The 20,966-nt window shown below is 40.0% G+C and overlaps 1 protein-coding gene across 5 annotated transcripts in view; it reads left to right on the top strand.

Moving 5' to 3' along the window:
- Positions 1-20,966, top strand: part of VPS13B (vacuolar protein sorting 13 homolog B) — a 761,266-nt gene that overhangs the window by 130,788 nt on the left and 609,512 nt on the right. For all 5 annotated transcript variants that reach the window (XM_018559352.1, XM_018559343.1, XM_018559336.1 and 2 more), the window contains exon 16: positions 14,051-14,235. In XM_018559352.1, the coding sequence (XP_018414854.1) occupies positions 14,051-14,235 (185 nt within the window). The remainder of the gene's footprint in view (positions 1-14,050; positions 14,236-20,966) is intronic.

Raw genomic sequence — 20,966 nt, forward strand, 5'->3', positions numbered from 1 at the left:
TTTTTTTTTTTTTTTGTATCAGTTGCTATGTTCCCTTGATTTAGTATAGTGGTGAAAGTGCATTACTGGTCATAACTTTGTCTGCGCATGTCAAGCAAGTATGTGTGTATAGGGTGACTATTGGAGGGGATGTTTTTTTGGGTGCTTTAACCTAAAATCGAGGTGCTCTGTCAAACCAATAAAACATCCGGCCGCACTCCATGTATTGCTGGAAAGTTATTTTTATTAAAGTTACACAAAGTCCCACCTCAGGTCCGCCCCTCTAACACATTTCACTTAATTCTAGGCCTAATCATATAGATCTGATTTATGTAGAGTCTCTACAATTGAGCCCAGGATTGAGTGAAACACATTAGTGTGGTGGACCTGAGGCGGGACTTTCTGTAACTAGGATCTTTAATAAAAATAACTTTCCAGCAACACATGGTCTGTGGCCGGATGTTTCAATTGTTTTGACGGCAGCTAACGTGGGAGTGAGAACAAGCTCCAGCCACTGAGCAACTGGTTTTCCCCTGCTTTGTGTTCTGTGTAGGAGTGGTGTAGTAAAAGTAGTAAATTTGCACATACATGGTAATGCCGTTGGCCAAGTATTTACTTATTTAAGACGGGTATTTATATAGCACTGACAATGCAGCTTGCACATTCACAACAGTCCCTGTCCTCAAGGAGCTTACAATCTAAGGTCCCTATCCCACATGCATACACGGCCAATTTAGACAGCAGACAATTAACCTACCAGCATGTCTTTAGAGTGTGGGTGGAAACCCGGAGTACCCGGAGGAAACCCACACCAGCACAGGGAGAACATACAAACTCCTTGCAGATAGTGACCTGGCCGCTATTCAAACCAGAAACCCCCAGTGATGCAAGGCAGAAGTGCTATCTACTACGCCACTGTCCTCCATGAATTTCTAAATCACCTCCACTAAACCACCACCAAATCCTCAAGTGTGGAAATAGCCAGATGGAAGATGCCATTGTTTGAAGACCACAAGGGGGTGTGTATGCAGCTCTTATACAGCTACAAACATGATCTCTTTCATGATATGAAGGTTTATCAGACGCTCTCTGTTTGTATTGGCAAGATTTGGCCATCATAGTGGATAGCCAAACCTGTAAAAGCCTGCTTTGCTCAGAGAAACGAATGACACTTATCAAAGTGAATATGTGCTTTGTCCATGACTGGCAGCAATGTCTTCCCTATATTGTAAAGGGAAGACATTTCTGCAAACTGTTGGTACCATATAAATCTTGTATACCATATATACTCGAGTATAAGCCGAGATTTTCAGCCAATTTTTTTACTTATATTCGGGACGGCTTATACTCGAGTATATACGGTAATAATAATATAATAATCCAACTGCCAGGAAATATAATTACTGTAATTGCTTGGCCAAAAAGATAGCATGCTGTACTTGGTAATGTATATTTGTTAATTCTGGATTCATTATTGAAAAAAAATGTTTAATATTACTTTTAGGGTCACCCATGTTAAATCGGGTAGATCTGTCATTAGAAACTGAAGGACTATTCACTAATCACCACACTCCTGGACCAGATGGGACGGTTTTCTCTGACTTTTCTACAAGTTGGCATAAAACATAGCGAAAGCATTTTTACATTTTCTGCTCTGAAAAGGGAAGGATTCTTCCTGAAACATCGGAGCAAGCTTTTCTGACGCTCTTGCCAACACTTTACTGTTCATCCCTACATTGCTCAACAAACACAAGCAACACTTACATGTAGCACACAGCCAAGGATACTCCGTGTTTCATGCAGGCCTGCATATTCATAGTTCACCTCTTATACTTGCATTTGAATTTAGCAAAGTGGGTAAAATATAAGCTGTGTAGACTGTAAAGCTGAACAAGAAACAGGTGAGGTGATATCTCTATCCAGACTCACAGAAAATTGGTAAATCTTAAGCTTTGCAGGCTGCCTTCCGACACACACTTTGATGTAACTGTCTGTCTTCAAGTAGACCTGAGTAATGTCTGCAATGTATTCCCATTTTCACAGTCTTCTAATCCATTTTGTGGCCAGTTTTTCTGCAGCTTTAAGAATTTCCTGTTGTAGGGGTCCTGCATGAGACGGAGCAATCTGTCTACACAAGATTAATGTGACTGTTAAAAGTTATAGCAAGTTAATACTCAATCTCAGATTCATGATTTTTGCCCACAGTGCTTTGAAAGGAAGTATTAGTAATGTCCAGAAATGTAGGTTATTGCAGACTGCCAGATTTTACAAAGCAGTTTTTTAGCTTCTCGGTGAAATGGCAAATACCACCCACTTGCCTTATTAATAAATACCTGTTGATCCTGCCAGCTTCTGCTCTCTGAAGCTTTCTTTAACCACTTAAGTTCTCGTACCTGATATACCCCTTATGGCCCAGAATTTTTTTTTTTACATTTCTACAAATGGCCTGTTTTTTTTTTGTAATAATGTTGCCATTACTTAAAATAACAAAGTAATACTTTGTTTTCTGGGGACAAATTGTACTTTATTTTTGCAAAACAATACTGCAAAAATACTTATTTTTATGTAACCTTTAGATTTAAAAAAGTTATTTAAAAAAAAAAGCAGTTTTTACTGTGAATAAAAAGTATACATTATAGGCTCCAATTTGTCCTATTTAAAGGTATATTAAAAATGATGATTCTGGTACAAAGCATGGCAAAATTATTTGCAAATGAAAACAAACCAAATTAATGAAAGCAAAATACAAATTTAAGTATATGAAATAAAAATAAAGTACAAATATATAATCAAAAAAAAAATAAAGCAGCAGAAGCATGATGGCTAAGTGGAGAAATTAGTTAATATGGGCTGTTTATGGTTAAAATAATCTTAAATGGAAATAAATTGTGTTTATTGTTTTTTAACTTTTAAAGTTTCTTATGCAGATCGAAGGTCACATCTTTGATCAACATAGGAATGAAATGGTAAATGCAATGTAACAATACATTGTTATACTGTATTACGCAATATCAATTGCAGACTAGCTGTTTGATAGTTCACAGCCTGCTCCTGCAATGTGATGTATATTAAGTCCTGGCTGTTATTTTGACAGTTGGTAATTGCCAGTTATAACTGCAGGGGAGCTACAATAGGGGGAGAATAGCTGGGTAATAGGGTGACCAGCAGCTCTCAGCGTTGCAGAAGGCAGTAACCCTCCTGTTTGAACTACAGGCAGGTGTACTCTAATCCAATATGCTGCAGTCATTGCCCCCTGGTGGACCATTTAGCAGCTGAGTTTGGCACTTGCTATAGCTGCAAATATTTCTGTACAGCTTGTCCGGTTTCAGAAAGTGGTAAAATAATATAATGTAAAAATAAAATAATCTACTGGCAGGATCAACAGGTAATAAAAACATGTTACTGTGAGGCTCAGAAAAATGAACACTGCTGTATTAAATTTGTTTGCAGACTGCATCATACATGTACATTTTTTATTTTGGCCATAGTTCCACTTTAAAGTAGTGTAATTTATTTAAAGAATTAAATACTGAAGGTACGGTTAACCCCATAACAAAGACTAGAGGCCACCACCTAAAATTGGTGAAGAAAAAATTTCAGCACAAGGGGTTCTTCAGTTAGAACGGTTAGGGTCTGGAACTCACTGCCACAGGCAGTGATTTCAGCTGAGAGTGTGGAATCATTCAAGAAACTCTTGGACGAATTCCTTGGAGACCAAAACATACAGGGGTACAGGTACTCTTAAGAGCAAAATCACACATGGACTCATACACACGCACACACCAGCACAACCATAAATGCATACACGCAATAGGTTGGACTTGAAGGACTTATATTTATTATATTTATTTATACTTTATTCAACCTCATTTTGGATGTAGTAGGGAATAGTTAAAACCCTTTGGGGTTTTTGGCAGTCTGCCCCTTTGGGGACATTTCCCTTCACTGTCCTATAGACACAACAGAAAGTGAGGGGACATCTCTCCAAGGTGGGGAAAAGCCCTCTTAGGCCCCGTTCACACCAGAGAGGTTCAACCGTGACATGAACAATCCCATACATTGCTATGGGACCGACTACTTGACCCTTTTTTGCCGTGCTGATCAGTGCAGTTTGCATACAGCTTTCAATGGAACTGCGGTGTTGAGTGCGGTTTTGGGCTTGTTTTAATGGCCTTTCAGCACTGAAACGCAATTAAAAACTCCCAAAACAGCCCTTTTAAAATCAGCACGGAAGCCGCGCTGATCCACAGCCGCCCTGGTGTGAATGGGGCCTTGGATAGATAGTTACCACGTGAACTATTGTGCCCATTTAAAGATATGCCTAGCTCAACAGTTTTAGGATTTTACCTCTTTCAGCCCCGAAGACAGTGGTCACCTGGACTAATCTCCCTAACTCTGACACAGCAATAAAATCCTGACGAGGTTCTAATCCTCTACTTTATCCAGAAGAATTGTTTTGGTTTTAGATATACCTAAAGTATTGGTACTTTAATGAATTATTTAAATAAAAGATAACAAAAACATAATTTGACCAATTAATAAATTATACCTTGTAATCCTGCCTTGAAGCTCTTTTTTCGGCCACCTGCAATGTCACCCTGACACTCCGTCTGATGGAGACTTAAAGTAGTCATTTGTGTGCACATTACCCAGGAATGGTTTACTGCTGTCTCCATCAGGAAGCCTGCCCTAAGAAATGCTCTTGTATTTGTCTGTAAGGAATCTGCAAGGGATCAGCAGCAGATGCAACAAATGACAGAAAAAGGCCAAAGCAAATGTTTCATTTAAAAAGGACATTTTTTAAAATGATACAAACATTTAAATCTCGTTACGTTAGGGTCCACATTTACTTTAATACTAATATTATTATTATTATTATACAGGATTTATATAACGCCAACAGTTTGTGCAGCACTTTACAAAATTAGTACATTACAGTTACAATGCAAATCAAGACAAGATGGTAAAAAGGGCCCGGCCCATGGGAGCTTTCATTTTAAAAAGGGAGGGGCAAGTGACACAAGAGCTGGTAGCTGTGTAGTGATCAGTTGTTTGAGAAAGTGATAGGTCAGTGGTTAGGTTGAGGCGGGATAGGCTTTCCTGAAGAGATTAGTCTTTAGGGATCGCCTAAAGACAGACAGAGCAGATAGATGGCTAGGTTGGGTTAAGGAGTTCCAGAAAATTACTCTAGGGAAGTCCTGAAGGCGAGCATGGGAGGAGTTGATGAGGGAGCCGGAGAGCAGGAAGTCTTGGGAAGATTTCTTGCAAAAAGGATGTGGCTGAAATAAATGAAAGGGGCAGTGGGATTAAAGGAAGAGGTAGAGCATTGTAGAAATGTTAACTGATAATATGTGATAATGGAAAACATGGTGTTATAACAGTTTGCATTCACATATAGACTGTGGAGATTTGGCCCTACTATCTTCCTGCAGGTCTACTAAGAGGAGTTTGTTTGACAGATAAGCAGTAGGCTGCAGTCTTTAATGACTTACAATCATCAAAAAAATGATTTGGGTAATATGAAACCATGTGCCTAGGTTCTAGATCCCTGGTGCCCAACCTGTGGCCCGTTGGCACTTTTTGTGTGGCCCTAAAAGCCCCTGCAGACGGGCTTTTCATGTGATCTTTCATAATAGCTCTTGCTGTGGCACAAGTGTATTTTTAAGGGACTGTGGGGGGCACAAATGTGGAAGTATTTCTAAAGGGAGTATAACAGCAGTGACATCTTGCAGCCTCATGTAATGTGTCTTCAGTCTATGGCTGTCTCCTGAAGCATGTTCCTAGTCTCCAACAACTTCTATAGCATGTTAGTTTTTTTTTTCAATTCATGTTCATGAAGAGGCACTTTTTACTTGCCAATTTAATTTGTTAATGCTGACATATAAAGTCCCTTCAAGTCTCCACTTTCATGCTAGGTGCACATTAAAATGTATCCTTTTGAACCTATATCATTTTCTCATTATAATACATGTGTCAAAGGTGCATTGTGGAGTTGTTCAAAGCGAATGGTACCACAACGTTCAATGTTCAACATTCATGTTGTAACATGCATTAATGTCTGCAATGAAACACAAAAGTGTAATTTGTCACTGAACTAAATAATTTGGTAGAGCTTACCAAATCAGTGGACCAAAAATGCAGAGAACTGGCCCCGTGTCCTGTAGCTCTGTATGGATATACAATGTGGCCTGCAGTAGTCTCCTATTATGAAAGATGTGAGAACCACTGGCTGCTGAATACAGTACCTGGCAGGGAAGATTCCTTCCTCTACACTGTTTAGCTTGGTTTGCGGAACCAGGCTTAATGAGAGAAATCTAAAGATGTGTGGGCATTTTAAGGTCTCTTTAATTTATTATTTATTACAGGTATTTATATAGCGCCGACAATTTACGCAGCACTTTACATAGTTGCACATTCACATCAGTCCCTATCCTCAAGGAGCTTACAAACTAAGGTCCCTATCTCACATGCATACATAGAGGGTCAACTTAGACAGGAGCCAATTAACCTACCAGCATGTCTTTGGAGTGTGGGAGGAAACCGGAGTACCCGGGGAAACCCACACAAGCACAGGGAGAACATGCAAACTCCTTGTAGATAGTGACCTGGCTGGGATTCGAACAGAGGACCCCCAGTTCTGCAAGGCAGAAGTGTTAACCACTACGCCAATGTGCTTCCCATTCAGTATACTTGTTTCCCTGCCTTCTAAATTCTACAACTATAAGTCATATAAATCATTAAATTAAAGGAATGTTGTTAACTAATAAGGATATCTTTGTTTTTAATCCTTTTATTAAAGAAGATTTAACAACTTTATACAAACCATTTTAGATCCCTTCAGCTGCTCACTGCTGCTGTTATCCTTCCTTTCCTGAGAAGACTCTGGAGCTAGTCCAAGCCTTACTTTAATGAGATTCCTGTTCAGCTAGTTACATGACAGTTTATTTTTCCCTGTGGAAATTCTTCAAATTGATTGTTTTCTAACCTGTTCTGTGTAGCTCACAGAACAGGTTAGAAATGTATTGTGCTCTCACAGACAAAGTGTAATGACATAATCATTATTCTTCACCAATACAGAGCCATCCTCCCTAGCAATACCGTGTGAATTGAAGGTATAAAGTGGTATAGCAATGACTACAAACTATACAAAACGTTTTTGAAATGTACAAAAATTACCTTACACAATAGGGATCAGAAGCCTGCCTGGACCAGCTCACAGTTTAGGGGGCGACCATTCAGCCCCTGATCCATATATGAATCAAGCATCGCTTTCAAAGTGAGGATCGGCAGAATAAGTACTTCTAAACCTCTAAAGCTATCATTATCAGCAACAGATTTTCCAGCCTGTTTAAAAATTAGATTTTTTTCAGTGTTGGCTGGCAGGTTATTATATTTGGGCTCCTGTCAGTAAAATTATAGCTGCTAACATTTTATAGTTCGCACCAAGAACATATTGCTGCTATGATAGTAAATTTAAGCCAATCGTGCATAGTGCTGTTGTGTTCATTTCCTAATATATATACATTCAATTTAGCATTTTAATTATGCTTATTACTCAGAATTGCATTATAAAGTCCATATGATGCATTATAAAGTGCATTATGAAGTCCAGATTATCATATATACTACTAAATTCAGTCTTTTAAAATTTAATTTATATTGGCAGTGATAAATAAATTTTTATGTACAAAACTTTAAAATGCGGGACTGCTTTTATAAATTGGCAAGTGTAAGAAAACTGCAGGTGCCCGATACAAAATATATATTTCCCCAGCACTTGCTAGGAAAAGAAGTGTAATTAAAATCTAATTCTAAAATTATAATAAAAAGGTCCCTTTTTCAATTTTTTTTAAGCCCCATGCCATGTTAGGGCAGTGCTACGGTGTGCTTGTACTGTAATATATTTGGCACATATGGTACAAGGAATAAATTAAGCATGAGCCAACCTGTAGGTTCCATCCGCATGAAATGTCACATAAGAGATCTAGACTGACAAAGGGCAGTTAAATAGCATACTCGTGTACCAAGCACATAAAACCATCCAGCTGTTCAGTTTTATCAGATAGATAGGTGCACAAAGATTGTGATCAAAGGTCATTATATGAAAAACATGAACAGGAGTATAAACAGAAAACCTTGGAGAAGACAGAAAAATTGGAGAAAAAAACAAGTAGAGAGAGATAGGATAATTACTAGAAGAAAGGAAAAATAAAGTAATTTAGAAGGGAAGGATAATAGACGGGAATGGACAGGTGTGGGTTAGTGGCTGTAAGATCAAGGATGCATCCCACCTAATATATGGTATAGGCCAGGGATAAGCAAAGTTCGGCCCTCCAGCTGTGGTGAAGCTATGAATCCCGCCATGCCTTTGGCTGTTCGAGTCTTGCAATGTCTAATGGAATTTGTAGTTGCACCAAAGCTGGGTGCCCGGAGTTTGCCTACCCATGGTGTAGTTGAACTAACAGCCTGGTTGCAAGCACTGTGCTTCCTCCATTCAATTTTTTTTTTCGTACTTTAGTATGTTGCTGTTATAATTAAAAGGGTTACCTGAGTGGCTATGAGACTGTACTCCTGAAACCCATAAAAAAACGTAATTGTTTTGATGCATCTATAAAACCTGTTTATATACACAGATGTGATGGTGGATAAGTTAATTATCAGTTTTTGGGGAAAAAGGGAAATAGTAAAGCTCTATTGTATTATACGACGCAGTGTGCTAAAGTGTTTGTGTACCTGTTCTTACTCATACATTCTATAGCATGCAGAAGCTCTGGAACCCCAGTGTTGTGTTATAGAAATAAAAACTTAATCTGTAGTCATTGCCTTGGCCTGCTTCCTCCCAGTTACTAATCCTCCCTGAACAAATGACAAACCAATGTGATGTGCGCAGAGTACCTGTGGGTGCTTGTATTAACAGTCTGCTGCCAGTTCACATCATTAAAAGTACAGATTTCCTTTACAGTATTCTTTACATTTAACCATCAAGAAGCCACAGACCCTTTTTTGGTCTTTTATATGATGCCATTCCCAATTAATGAAAGTTTTATTGAAGGCATTTGCTGCACACATGATATGGCTTCTAATGTGGTACGTGCCTTTGCTTATTTTATAGGAACAGAAAAAGAAAACAGAAGTCTTCGCTGCTTTATTTCCTCAGAGATTATTTAAATCCTCTATAAGAAAATATTTGATTTTGGATTTTCATAAATTTTTACAGTTTTTAATTATCTCTATTTGGTTGATTGACCTTTTGGGAGGCATATTTAATGTTTGTTTTTGGTTTAAGTAGGTCTTTTGGTTTGATATACTAGCCAGTGTTTCACACCACAAATTACCTTTGTGTAGTTTGGATCAGCTGTAAAGTAAGTTACTTTCTTCGCTCTACTAAAAACATACACAGAGCCGTGAGAAGTGTGTCAGGCCTTAAAGGAGGTCGGCTTAGAACCTCATAGTTCTAAGCCGACCTGTGACAATGAGACTGTCACAGGTCGGCTCAGTAGATCGGGAGGTGAGGGAACACATACCGGGTTCCCTCACCTCTCGATCCTGTCACGGCTCTCTGACGGGGAGGGGGCGGGTACAGCTGGCTCTGCCTCTAGGTAGGCAGAGCCAGCTGTCACTCACGCAGCTGGGCGGATCCCGTCATCTACGTCGGGATCCGCTCCAGGTGCTGCGTCTCAGTATACCGCGAGCTGTAGCTTGCGGTATACTGAGCTTAGGGTAACGGGAGGACACTATTTTGTGTCCTCCCGTTACCCTAAGGAGAACTATGGGGAAAAACACTGACCCCATAGTTCTCCTTTAATATTGCAGCAGTTTGGTGCACTGGAATTTTTTCATCTCGTCTTCTGTTAACCTTTAAAACAATAAATACATAAAATCTGATAAGGACACACACAGATGCGTGGTGGTCTGTATCTTGAATGCCTTTCCGAGTTGGATCAAGCAGTTTAGAAAATGTAAGCAAGGTCAGAAATGCTTCTTCTAGGCAGTTACTTAAAGCATTGAGGCCACTGGTTCAGTATAACAGCCAGGGTATAAGCGTTTTCAGGTGAAGACAGTTTTGGGCATCCCTGTCCTTCGTCATGTTCATGGTAAATGACAAAGCAATCACAAGAAGTTTAAATGTATCCACAACAGGAAATACCTCATCAGATTCCATATTACATCGACACTGGCCCCACCAAAATTCAGTTAAAACAATCACAGACAGATATATTTATTAATGCCCTTCATACCACACCTGTCAAAATGCAACATCCCCTTAATAGCCCAGAAAAGTAAATCTTACATCGGCATTGTCAAAGCTTATCGAGGAACCTGTAAAAAAAAAAACTATGTAGTTTATCAATCCACCAAACCTCTAAATTCATAAGATTCAAAGTTCTATCACCACTTCATCTACTCTGTGGTACATTGTCCAGTACCTTAAATCACAGATCCATTTCCACATGACCCTGTTCCGCAAAATGTTTAGGCAGTGGTAACAATCCTTGCGCTTTGCGAATTGTATGCTGATGTTGTGCAATGAGTTTCTTGATTTTTCATGGACGAACTAGAGTATATATCACATAACTTGATTGGCATGTATAGAGTTTTTGTTAATTGCGTAAGCCATTCAAGTATACGGATGGATAAATTCCTTACCTTTTTAACTGAACTCAAACTTCAAACATAGGTAGGAGCCACATCGTTTAGGATCGAAGAATGTAGCAGCAGGTTCCAGGGCTCTATATTCAGATCTCCCCAACCTATCGCCTATAGTGCGATTTCTACGAAATGCTTGTAAAGGAATATATTATAACTCCGTAATCTCCAGATATGTCCTGTAAAGAATATGCTAGTGTTTTTTTTAATAACAAAGAAACCTTTTCTCCTGTGTTCTTCCTCCTTGCACTTATTGATTTTTATTTTTTATTTGTTTTTTACATGCTCAAACTCATTCCGTCAAAGGCTTTAATATCTTCTCTCACCTAGTTTCTCTGCTATCTCTTCTGACCCTTCAAGCTGTGTCTAGTCCTCTCACTCACAATTCTGATCACCCTAAATGAGTCCTGGCTACCGATCTGAAAACATGTGGTGGTTGCGAACTGTCATAACGTAACAATTGATTCTTACCACTTGGTTTTGTGGAAACGTCCTTCTGTAAACATCCTGCTTCAATATACACCCTGGTGTCAAATTATCTCACCTGCAATGAATCCAACATCATATTGAACTAAATTTCTGGAATGCATGCATTCAGTTCATCATAAAAAGTATGTAACGTACCAGTGCTGCCCCACCAGGTGGCGAAAACGTGATCAGGGAAATGCCACCAGACCACACAGTGCTGCATGACCACCCCATTGGTATAAACATATACCATTGTGTATATACTCTATACTTTGGAAACTTGTTAGCAAGCTATTTGGCAAGTTAATGCCTTTATTGCTGTGTTAGCCTGAACATGTATTTTCTAAAACTAAGTGGAATGGCCTCCTAGCACCTCCATAAGTCATCTCATGGTTATACTAAGAAAAGGAGCATCATCTGCATCCCTTTTAACTGTATGCAGTCTTAATTAGTATCTGAGTAAAATTGACACTTACTGCAGGAGGTACCTATCCCACTCTTAACATAATGGGCATCCTCTAAACATTGTCATACTGCTTGGATTTGCCCTGAAATGTAATTTAAAGGTTGAGATTTGTTATTTCAACCACAACCTTCTTCATAACCCTTTGTTTGTTTTGTTGTTGACCATGTACAAGGGTTTGATCCACCATCAGGTTTTTATTGAGGTCTGTGTCCTTGTTGGGGAGCACCTACCTTTAACACATGTTACTGGGACTGGTGTTTTTTAGAGACACAGGCAGCAGTAAAGCTGCCAGAGATGGTATTCTACCAACTTTTTCACTACTAATAAAACATTTAAATAAGTTTTGGCTGTAGTTCCACTTTGTGATCCTATTTAGTTATTTTTTGATTGCGCTCTTTTTCGAGTAAGCTGGTATGTCCTTTACCTTCCTATATTATCTTGGTTTGATAGTTATTGTTTTTGACCCCTAGATCAGTTAAGGTGGCATGGTATCTCCATAAAAAGGTTATAGGGTGGTATGGTATCTCTCATGTCAAAACAGTTCTATAATAGTCTTGGGACATATTTTTGTTTAAAAAAAAAGAAAAAGTGTGTCAGAGTTATTGATGGCCTGGACAAAATTCAGTATTGTGTCTTTGCATGACATCTGCACAGAATGCCAGAAAATGATGCTTATTCCTCCTGACCGCTGCCTTGTAGTAAATCTAAGTGATATGGTGTATAGCTTAGTATGAAGTTTACAGATGTTTTTCTCCCTGTGGAGGAAATTCAGTCCTTTTCACAAATGTATGCCAAGAATTCCAGCGTGAAGAAAACGTTTTAGTTATAATTATTGAAGTGATGGTGTTGGGACTTGAACCATGGGGTCACACACAGGCTTCCTTCAGTCTGCCTTTTATTGATGGAGTGATAAATTCAGACTTGTGACATAATAGGAGATGAGGTTGTTATTAGGACACAGTGCGCCTCTGAAGAGCAGTTGCTGGCTGGACAGAGTAGCAGCATTTAACACTTGTATGTTAAGAGTTCACCCAAAGAGAAGACGGTTTAACAGGGATTTCCAATTTCAACAGAAATTTACTTCCTCCTTTTGACCCTTTCTTCAAGTACAACTGTCCGTTCTTATGTGCATTGTCACCCATAGAAACATTGTCATGGTGGGGAGTGGACAAGATTACATGGTTAATTAGGTGCAGTGCAATGCCAGATGTTCTGACAGGCAAGGGCTCTAATCCGCTCCGCTGGACATTTCTGTTGGCCCTACACTATGATGGGTAGCTAATAGCAATGTAAAGGCGGAAATAAAGGATGGGCAAACTTTGCTGTTACTTTACCTGTCATTAAGATGCACCATTCAGTCCGCTCTTCATACCTGCAGCCTCCTCCTGGCCAATCAGCATCGATCTGGCCAACCAGCTTGGAGCTGGCTTCCCGGCCAATCTGGAAGCCGGGTGGCGAGTAATAACCCGACTCCCGGGTTCATGATTGTCCGGGAAGCAAGCTCGATGCTGATTGGACGGGAAGCCGCCTTCCTGTCCAACCAGCGTACAGCCGGCCAAACAGCATGGAGCCGGCTTCCTGGCCAATCAGCATAGATCCGGCCAAACAGCATGGAGCCTGCTTCCTGGCCAATCTGGAAGTCGGGCTACATGTAATGACCCGCCTCCCGACTTCCTGATTGGCCGGGAAGCCAACTCCACGCTGATTGGCTGGGAAGCTGCTTTCCTGTCCAATCAACATCGAGCCTGCTTGGTGCTTATTGGCTGGTAAGTCGGCTGCCCGGGCTATCAGCATCCAGCCAGCCAAACAGCATGAAGCAGGCTACCCGGGCAATCCGAAAGGTTGGGCGGTGGGTAATGACACGCTGCCCGGCTTTCTGATTGCCCAGGAAGCCTGCTACAAGCTAGCGGATGTACCGGTATTGGTACTCGATATCAGCGAGTACCAAAATATAAATATCAGTACTGGATACCGAAAAAACGGTATCGGTGCATCCCTAGTGGCTGGATAAGAATTATTGCATTAAAAATCTGGCATACCAATGGACAGTCCAGGCCAACTCTTAGTTGTCTCTCTTCCTTACATCCCAGCTGAGTGGATAGATATGGATAGCTCTGCAGTATAAGGGCAGTTGTGATGCAGTCCCTTCAGTTTGGCTGCTGCAGCCAAAATATATCACAATGCTTTCCTATGGGATTTCTGGTGGTCTATTCACACTAGTGCAGTCCGGTCCGATTCGGAACGCATCAGAATCGCATGCAAATGCATTGGAACGCACCTGAAATCCCATTTTAAGCAAAAAAATGCATCAATCGCTGTAAAAAAGCAGCAAACGCATCACATTGCAGCTGTGCAGACGCACGCAGTTCTGGTGTGAACTAGCCCCCAAGCATCAGAAATGTCTGAAGGCAGAACAAAATAACCAATAGAAACCATTGTAAATATATATTATTTTTTACAAATGTGCATATATCTTTTTCTCCTCTGCAGGACAAAGCGCACCCATGTTCCAGTCACAGAATACATCTTTGAACTTCCGAGTCTGACCGTTCAAGCCACAAGAGCTCAAACTCTTCTTCTTGAGTTGATCAGTCATAGTTGGTCTTTCAGTACAAACAGTTCTGGGTCTTCAGGTCTGAATGAAGTACTGCTCAATGAAGTCTTCCCAACTACAGGTACGTTGCCTTTTTCTTTTAAAGATAACTCACTAAGACACAATAATTGCACAGTATTGCTCTGCATTGCTTGGCATTTTGGAATTCATTATATTATTCCATTCAGATTTTTTACATGTGCACGCCAGTGGTTATCTCTGTTTCAGACAGCACAGTCAACATCCTTGCACAACATCTACTGCAAGAAAGTGATTTTGTATTGTTAGCCACAGAGGTGTATTGTTGATATAGATATTCTGTTGACAGCATGCCATTGATAAACTTTCGCTGAGATAGGAGGTACATTAAATGGACCATGTGGCCAGAGATATACAATGGCTGACCTCTTTCTGAAAATGCTACATTCCAGGCTTTCAGAATGTCAGATCTCCTGATTGCGTATTTGTTCTAAGTTTATGACTCGGATAATTAAATTCATTGGATTAGCAGGACATCTTGGCAGCTATTTTTTCAAAAGGAAGTCAGAATGGACACCTGATGCCTGAAAAATCTTCATGCACTTCTAAGTGTTTCTGATGCCCGCGTCCCCACCACACACTCTTATTCCAAAACTGTGCCCTTTTTTAAAATTGGGGTTAGCAAAAAGAGCACCTGATGAGGGACACAGGCACATTCTACACTCCTGGAAGTGAGTCTGAAGATTCTTTTGACAATAGAAGAGGTGGAAGTGTAAGAAAGAGAGAGCATAGTGAACTGATGTGTCTTTGTTTTCATTGTCATAGTGCTGACACTTAACACAGTGTTTTCTGCAGAACAGACAACCATTCACATCAATTTTTGCCTCCACAGGGATCTTTAAAATGTAATATCCCAACCACAGCAATACACACCTGCTCACACAGTAGGGCTTATTTGGGTGCACGCAGATGCAATATCAGCTAATAGTTTATTGTACTTTAAAAGAAAATTGAAAAGAAACCCAAGAAGAACATAGTACTTTTGTGTAGATAATGTCTTTACATGGACTTTCAAGATGCAGGGCTAGAGTGCTGAAATCTTGTAGCCACAGTGCTACCCCCCAGATTCCAGGAGGTTGTGTGCCAGGACACTAAATAGGAGCTATTAAGATTGAGGACCATTAATTCTAGAAGACTCATACTTTTTAATACTAGTATTAGTATAATAATATAGTTGTGTGTACCTGAAATGAAAGCATTCCAGAGAAAAGAAGTCATGTAGGTTGACTGTTTAATCTGGAATAAACAAGGAGTACATTGGGTTAAGTGGGGCTCCAAAGAAATAAATATTTCAAGTGTTTTAGAGGCCCAGTGCAGAGAATGTAAAGTGTCTGAAAACCTTTGATTTGATGGTTAATTGACCCAGAAATATTATGCACAAAACAGCAGACGTGTGAATGAAACAATAAAACCTAATTGGTGCCCAGCAGGCGGCATTTGATGGACGCATTTATGGGTTTGTGTACCTTAATGTCGCAAGTTCACGCTATCCAAATCCATCTTAAAAAGTGTGACTTTTTAATTTCCCCCCTTAGGGTATTAAAGAAGAGAAATGCAAATGTTTCTCTCTTTTCGCTCATTTTTATTGGCCATAATTTTAATTAGCAAATCTAAATAAAATGTTTCTAAAGAGACTCGGGCCTGTTTTGTTATTCATAAGTGAAAGAAGGCATCAGCTTTGAGTCTATTAAATGTATGTGTTTTCTGTGTACTTTTTTTTTTTTCTAACTACAGAAATATGCTATGAAATGCATTAGAAAAGCACATTCCATGGAACATGCACACATTTGAATGCATTTATACTTTATAAGAATGTATAAGTTTGTACTTGAGTTTTGTCAGGTTTTGATCAAAAGCATCTAACCCAGATCCTTACATTACTTTGGCTTATCTCAGGGTCATATTGCTGTTTCTGGCTGTTGTATAGCATAGTCATATTCTCAAATAGGTAGCTACAAAGTTAAACACAAGGCAAAGTATTATATTGTTGTTATTAATATTATTATTATTCAGGATTTATATAGTGCCAAGAGTTTGTGTAGTGCTTTACAATATATGGAGGACATTACAGTTAGCATACCAGTCAGGGCAAGATGGTTAAGCATATGGTAAAGTATATATGTCTCTAAATCAGCCTATCTTAACCAGTGTGCCTTGGCACCCTGGAGTATCTTCTGGCTTCCTCAGGGTTGCCTCGAAAGTTTGACAGCGTCATGCCTTTCCATGTTTCAGGCAGGCTTGCTACCAGCACCATGGAAACAAATTATGGTAATACAGGGAGAGTGGGATCCATTGAGAAAAGGACAGAAGATTGCATTCATCCAGGCCTGCTCTGCTTCCCACACTCTGCCATGCTACCACAACTGCAGGTCCTGATGTGATGGTAGAACTATGATGTGAAGGGGGAACTGTGGAATCTGAGGGGCAGGAGCTACTGATGTAAAGATCAAACGCTACATACAGATGTGGCTGCTGTTGCCGTTTATGTGAATGACAGGCTGACAGCGACTGCATGTAATTGTACATGGATCAATTACCTACAGTTCGGGATAGATGATTATTCTTGGACGATAATTGTTTTCTGTACAATCAGGTACTCACAGGTGCAGCTGCTGTCAGCCTGTCATTTAATTTAACTGGCACAGCGGCCGCATCCGTATAGACACACCTGGGGTCCCTGCCACAAGAATCCATTGGTTCTTACTGCATGAATCCCCAGTTGCAGCCTAAAGCCTCCTATGGATGGAGCTTTAGGATGAAATGCAGGCAGATAAAAAAAACACTGTTTAATGCAGTTATGTATTCATTAGAAATAGCATAGTATATACTGTGTAGTAGCTAATTTGGATGCATGCAAATAAGATACCAGTAGGTTTTTGTACTTTGGGGAAAAACTGAAACAATGAGAGGAACTTCAGATCAGATGCGTTGCTGCAATGAAGCCTATGTCCACTGCACCTCCTTGGTCCAAAAACATTTGTGGCATAATGAAAAATGAATTCAGATTAGTCTGACATTATCTTTCCTCAAAAAAATCATGCTACTTTGTGTCCAGCAAGCTTTTAAGTGATCATTTTTGTGTGTTGTAAAGTAGCTACTGCTCCAAATTCACTCCCGTGATGGACCAAAATTTCACGTTTAATTTACTAATTTGTATTATGATTGTAGCCTATCACAGGAGTGAGCGTGGAGCAGTGGCTACGTTGCAACACACACAGTGACCATGGGGAACAAAAGTAGCCACCCCTAATATTTAGGGTACGTTTATTCATTTTTAACTCTTGAGTTTAGTGTCACTTTAAGCTGCAAAGTTTTACAAGGTGTCTTTCGCTCGACGTCAGTGGTCTACAAGTGCATTGCGCCTGGTACTGGTTCTAGCCAGTGCCTTTAGTCTCTTGGCATTAGGGCACAAAGTAAAAGCTGATAAATGACAACAAAAATGCTATTTTTACTTTCACGCTCAAGTGGCAGAAAGCAACATACAAATATATGACTGTCTACATGTAACCAATGCAGCATTGCTTTCTTCTTTTTTTACTTGGCAACAGAAAATACTTTTTAAAGTAAAAAAAAAAACAGACACATTGTAAGAAATCCCCATTTTCATGGCGCAGCCCCAATTCCCACTGCTGTCATAGGAGAGACTTTAGACTGAAACGTTGTGACCAAGATGATAAACCATAAAATGGAGTTGATATATTTCCTGAAAAACATGAATACAACATTTAAACCCGATGACCTGATACAGCCCTACATTTGTTACAGTTTAAGCTCTTGGTAAATGTGAACAAAAATGCCAAATATCACAATATTTGTACAGTTGCAAAAATGTTGTGTTTTTTTTTTCAAATCTTACTACATAATGTCATGAATGTCATTCATTTTGTAACCCCTGTACCTGTTTTAGGCCTGCAAGTGCTTAAAGTGACATAGATGGCTAAAGTCCCTCCCCCACCCCCCAGTGCTAAAGTAAGGACTTACCTTAAATTATGTCTCTTAATCCGATCTTCTTCTTCTTTCCAGTCCTATTCAGCTTTCCCTGCGGCGCTGGTCCCGGTCTCCGATCCAGCGCAGACTCCTCTGTCCTCTTCTCTCATGTCCCATGGAGTCTGTGTGGGTGCACGCTGCTCCATAGACTTTCCTTGTGTGTCTCCTCGTCTCCCGCCCGAAGATCTGAACTGTGCATGCGCCCGCCCCAAGATCCTTTGCGGCCGCGCAAGAATTTTTCAGATGTTCGGACGGGAGTGCGCGACGGAGACACTTGCTAGCAGTAGATATATGCAAAAACAAATGAAGGTTTAATAACCCTTGAAAGAAAACTCAGAAACCCATAACAGCTATAGTGCATTCATTTGGTAAAAACTGTGTTAATTTTGTGCTTCATAATTGGGTAACTGAGATACAATGAATTGTTGTCACATCATGAGCCCTGTCCACCTTCACTGGTGCTGAATCTTAGGCTGGACCAGGCAGATGCTCCCCTTGCACAGATGACTTTGCAAAGTACAGCAAATATCAGAATCATATTATGATGTGATCAGGTGCTTTACACATGAAACGTAGCGCCTAATACACGGGAGCTCAATGTCCTTCTCTTTTTGGCTGTATATCACACTAATCTACTGTAAAACGGGTGTAAACAACCTTTGAAGGGAAGTAAAGTTTTGTAATGTGTGTTTAAGGCGCCTGTGGAATTCACTGCAAGCTTGTTCTACTGTTATTGCAGCTGTAATTCAGCATCGTGAGCCAAGGGATTGATTAATTTCCAGCTCTAGAAGCAGGTAAACAAGAGTTTTCATCCAAAAGGCAACAATGTGAAACGGTATACTCCTGGTTGCCCTTCATACAGTAGCACTATCTTTTATGAAAGCTTCATTCAGTTATTGAAGGATTATTTACAAAAAGTGAATTTACCAGCCAGAAATCTTTGTTTCATTTATTATTTTTATCTTTTATATGTGTTTTTTTTAACTATATCCCTTATAATTAAGAGGGCAGACAAAAGACCAGTTCTGTCAGATTGCGGGCATTTGGCAGTTTAGTACATTATTGTTGGAGACTCTTTTTATTTGGGATGTATACTAGTGGCATAGCGTATTTCAGTGTGCACAGGAACACTCAGACCTGCTTGCATGCCCAGCGTTTAGAAAATAGTACCCAGTGGTGTTATGTTTAACAAATGCTTCTCCATGTTCTCCTGTGTTCAAGGGCCCACTTCTGTTCTGTTAACGTACAGCACAAATTTCTATTATTTTATAACTGTATGCTGTGTGTTTATAAGGGATTTTGCAGGGACATTTGCCCTGCAAATCTCTGTGGATGTTTGTGCTGTGTGAATAGAGGCAAAAACACACAAATTGGTACATTTCCTCCTGGGGTTGAATAGAATGTAATACAATGTTATGGCCACAAGAAGAGCATCTGAAAAGAAGTGTTTATTTCCTCTGCTCATCAGCTCCATCTAGTGGCTGTAATGGTGGTATTTTCTGAATGTTACATTTTGCCTGAAAAGAAAATATGCTGAACAGTTTCTATTTTCCTCTATTCACACAAAATGAATGTTCAGAGATTTACAGGGCGAATAACTACGAATTGTTTATCAATAGACCCCTATGTGTTTAATAATGTATATATTTAAAATGTTATATGCTTTTTTTTTTCACCCCCACAATTTATATAGTATAGAGTAGGGATGCACCGATACCGTTTTTTCGGTATCGACTACGAGTGCCGACATTTTTTTCGGTACGCGCCAATATCGAGCCTGGAAGTCCCATTAAGGAAGCCAGGCGGCATGTAATAACTCACCACCTGGCTTCCTGATTAGCCGGGTAGCTGGGCGGTGTGTAAAGACCCGCCACCAGGCTTTCTGATTAGCGAGGTGATGAGGGAGCATGAAGCCGGCTTCCCGGCCAATCAGGAAGCCGGGCACCATGTAATGATGCTAGTTTTCCAACCAATCATGAAGCCGAGCAGCGAGTCATTACATGAGTGATGAGGGAGCATGGAGCCGGCTTCCCGGCCAATCAGGAAGCCAGGCAGCGTGTAATGACTCACTGCCCAGCTTGCTGATACTGGAAGTATTGGGCTAGGCATCGGCGCATTTGGGCGAGTACTGCTACTCGTCCAAATACTCGGCATCGGCACCGATACTAGTATCGGTGCATACCTAGTATAGGGTTTGGAGCAAACTATACCACTTCCAGTGCTTGAACAGTTACAGCGACTGTTCTTTTTTTAAAATAATGTTAACTGTGAATAAAAGGTGACTTTCTGCACTTTGCCTTCCATAGAGCTATATTTCTTGGAATGAGTTTGTGTGTACAAGCTGCAGCTTCTCTGCTCTTCCTACTTCTTCTTTACACTATATAGCAGGAGAGCTTTTCTGTGATCTATTATCTTGTTTCAGACATTTAACGTCGGGCTGCTATTGTCAACTATTATTCTCTTTTGTATTAATATTGTCTCTTTAGTCAAGGGCCATGTGTTAAACAAAGTTGCTGGTATGCAATGCACATGTAATGATGGAGAGCTGTGGACATATTGTTTTTATGTTGATGTCATGTGACAAAAAGCATACATTATTAAAACAAAATAAAATAAATATTTACATCAGCAGCCTGAAGAATATAAAATTAGCATTTAATGCATAAACCAGGCAGCTGATTTTAATGACAGATGTCCTTTAATATACTTTGTAAGCATAAACAATATGGATGAGTGAACTTTTCTTTTTTTAAGTGCTTTTTTTTCTCTCTCCCTCCCCCCCCCCCC

Source organism: Nanorana parkeri, unplaced genomic scaffold, assembly GCF_000935625.1.
Source record: "Nanorana parkeri isolate BGI_ZX_2015 unplaced genomic scaffold, ASM93562v1 scaffold16, whole genome shotgun sequence".
Classification (NCBI taxonomy): domain Eukaryota; kingdom Metazoa; phylum Chordata; class Amphibia; order Anura; family Dicroglossidae; genus Nanorana; species Nanorana parkeri.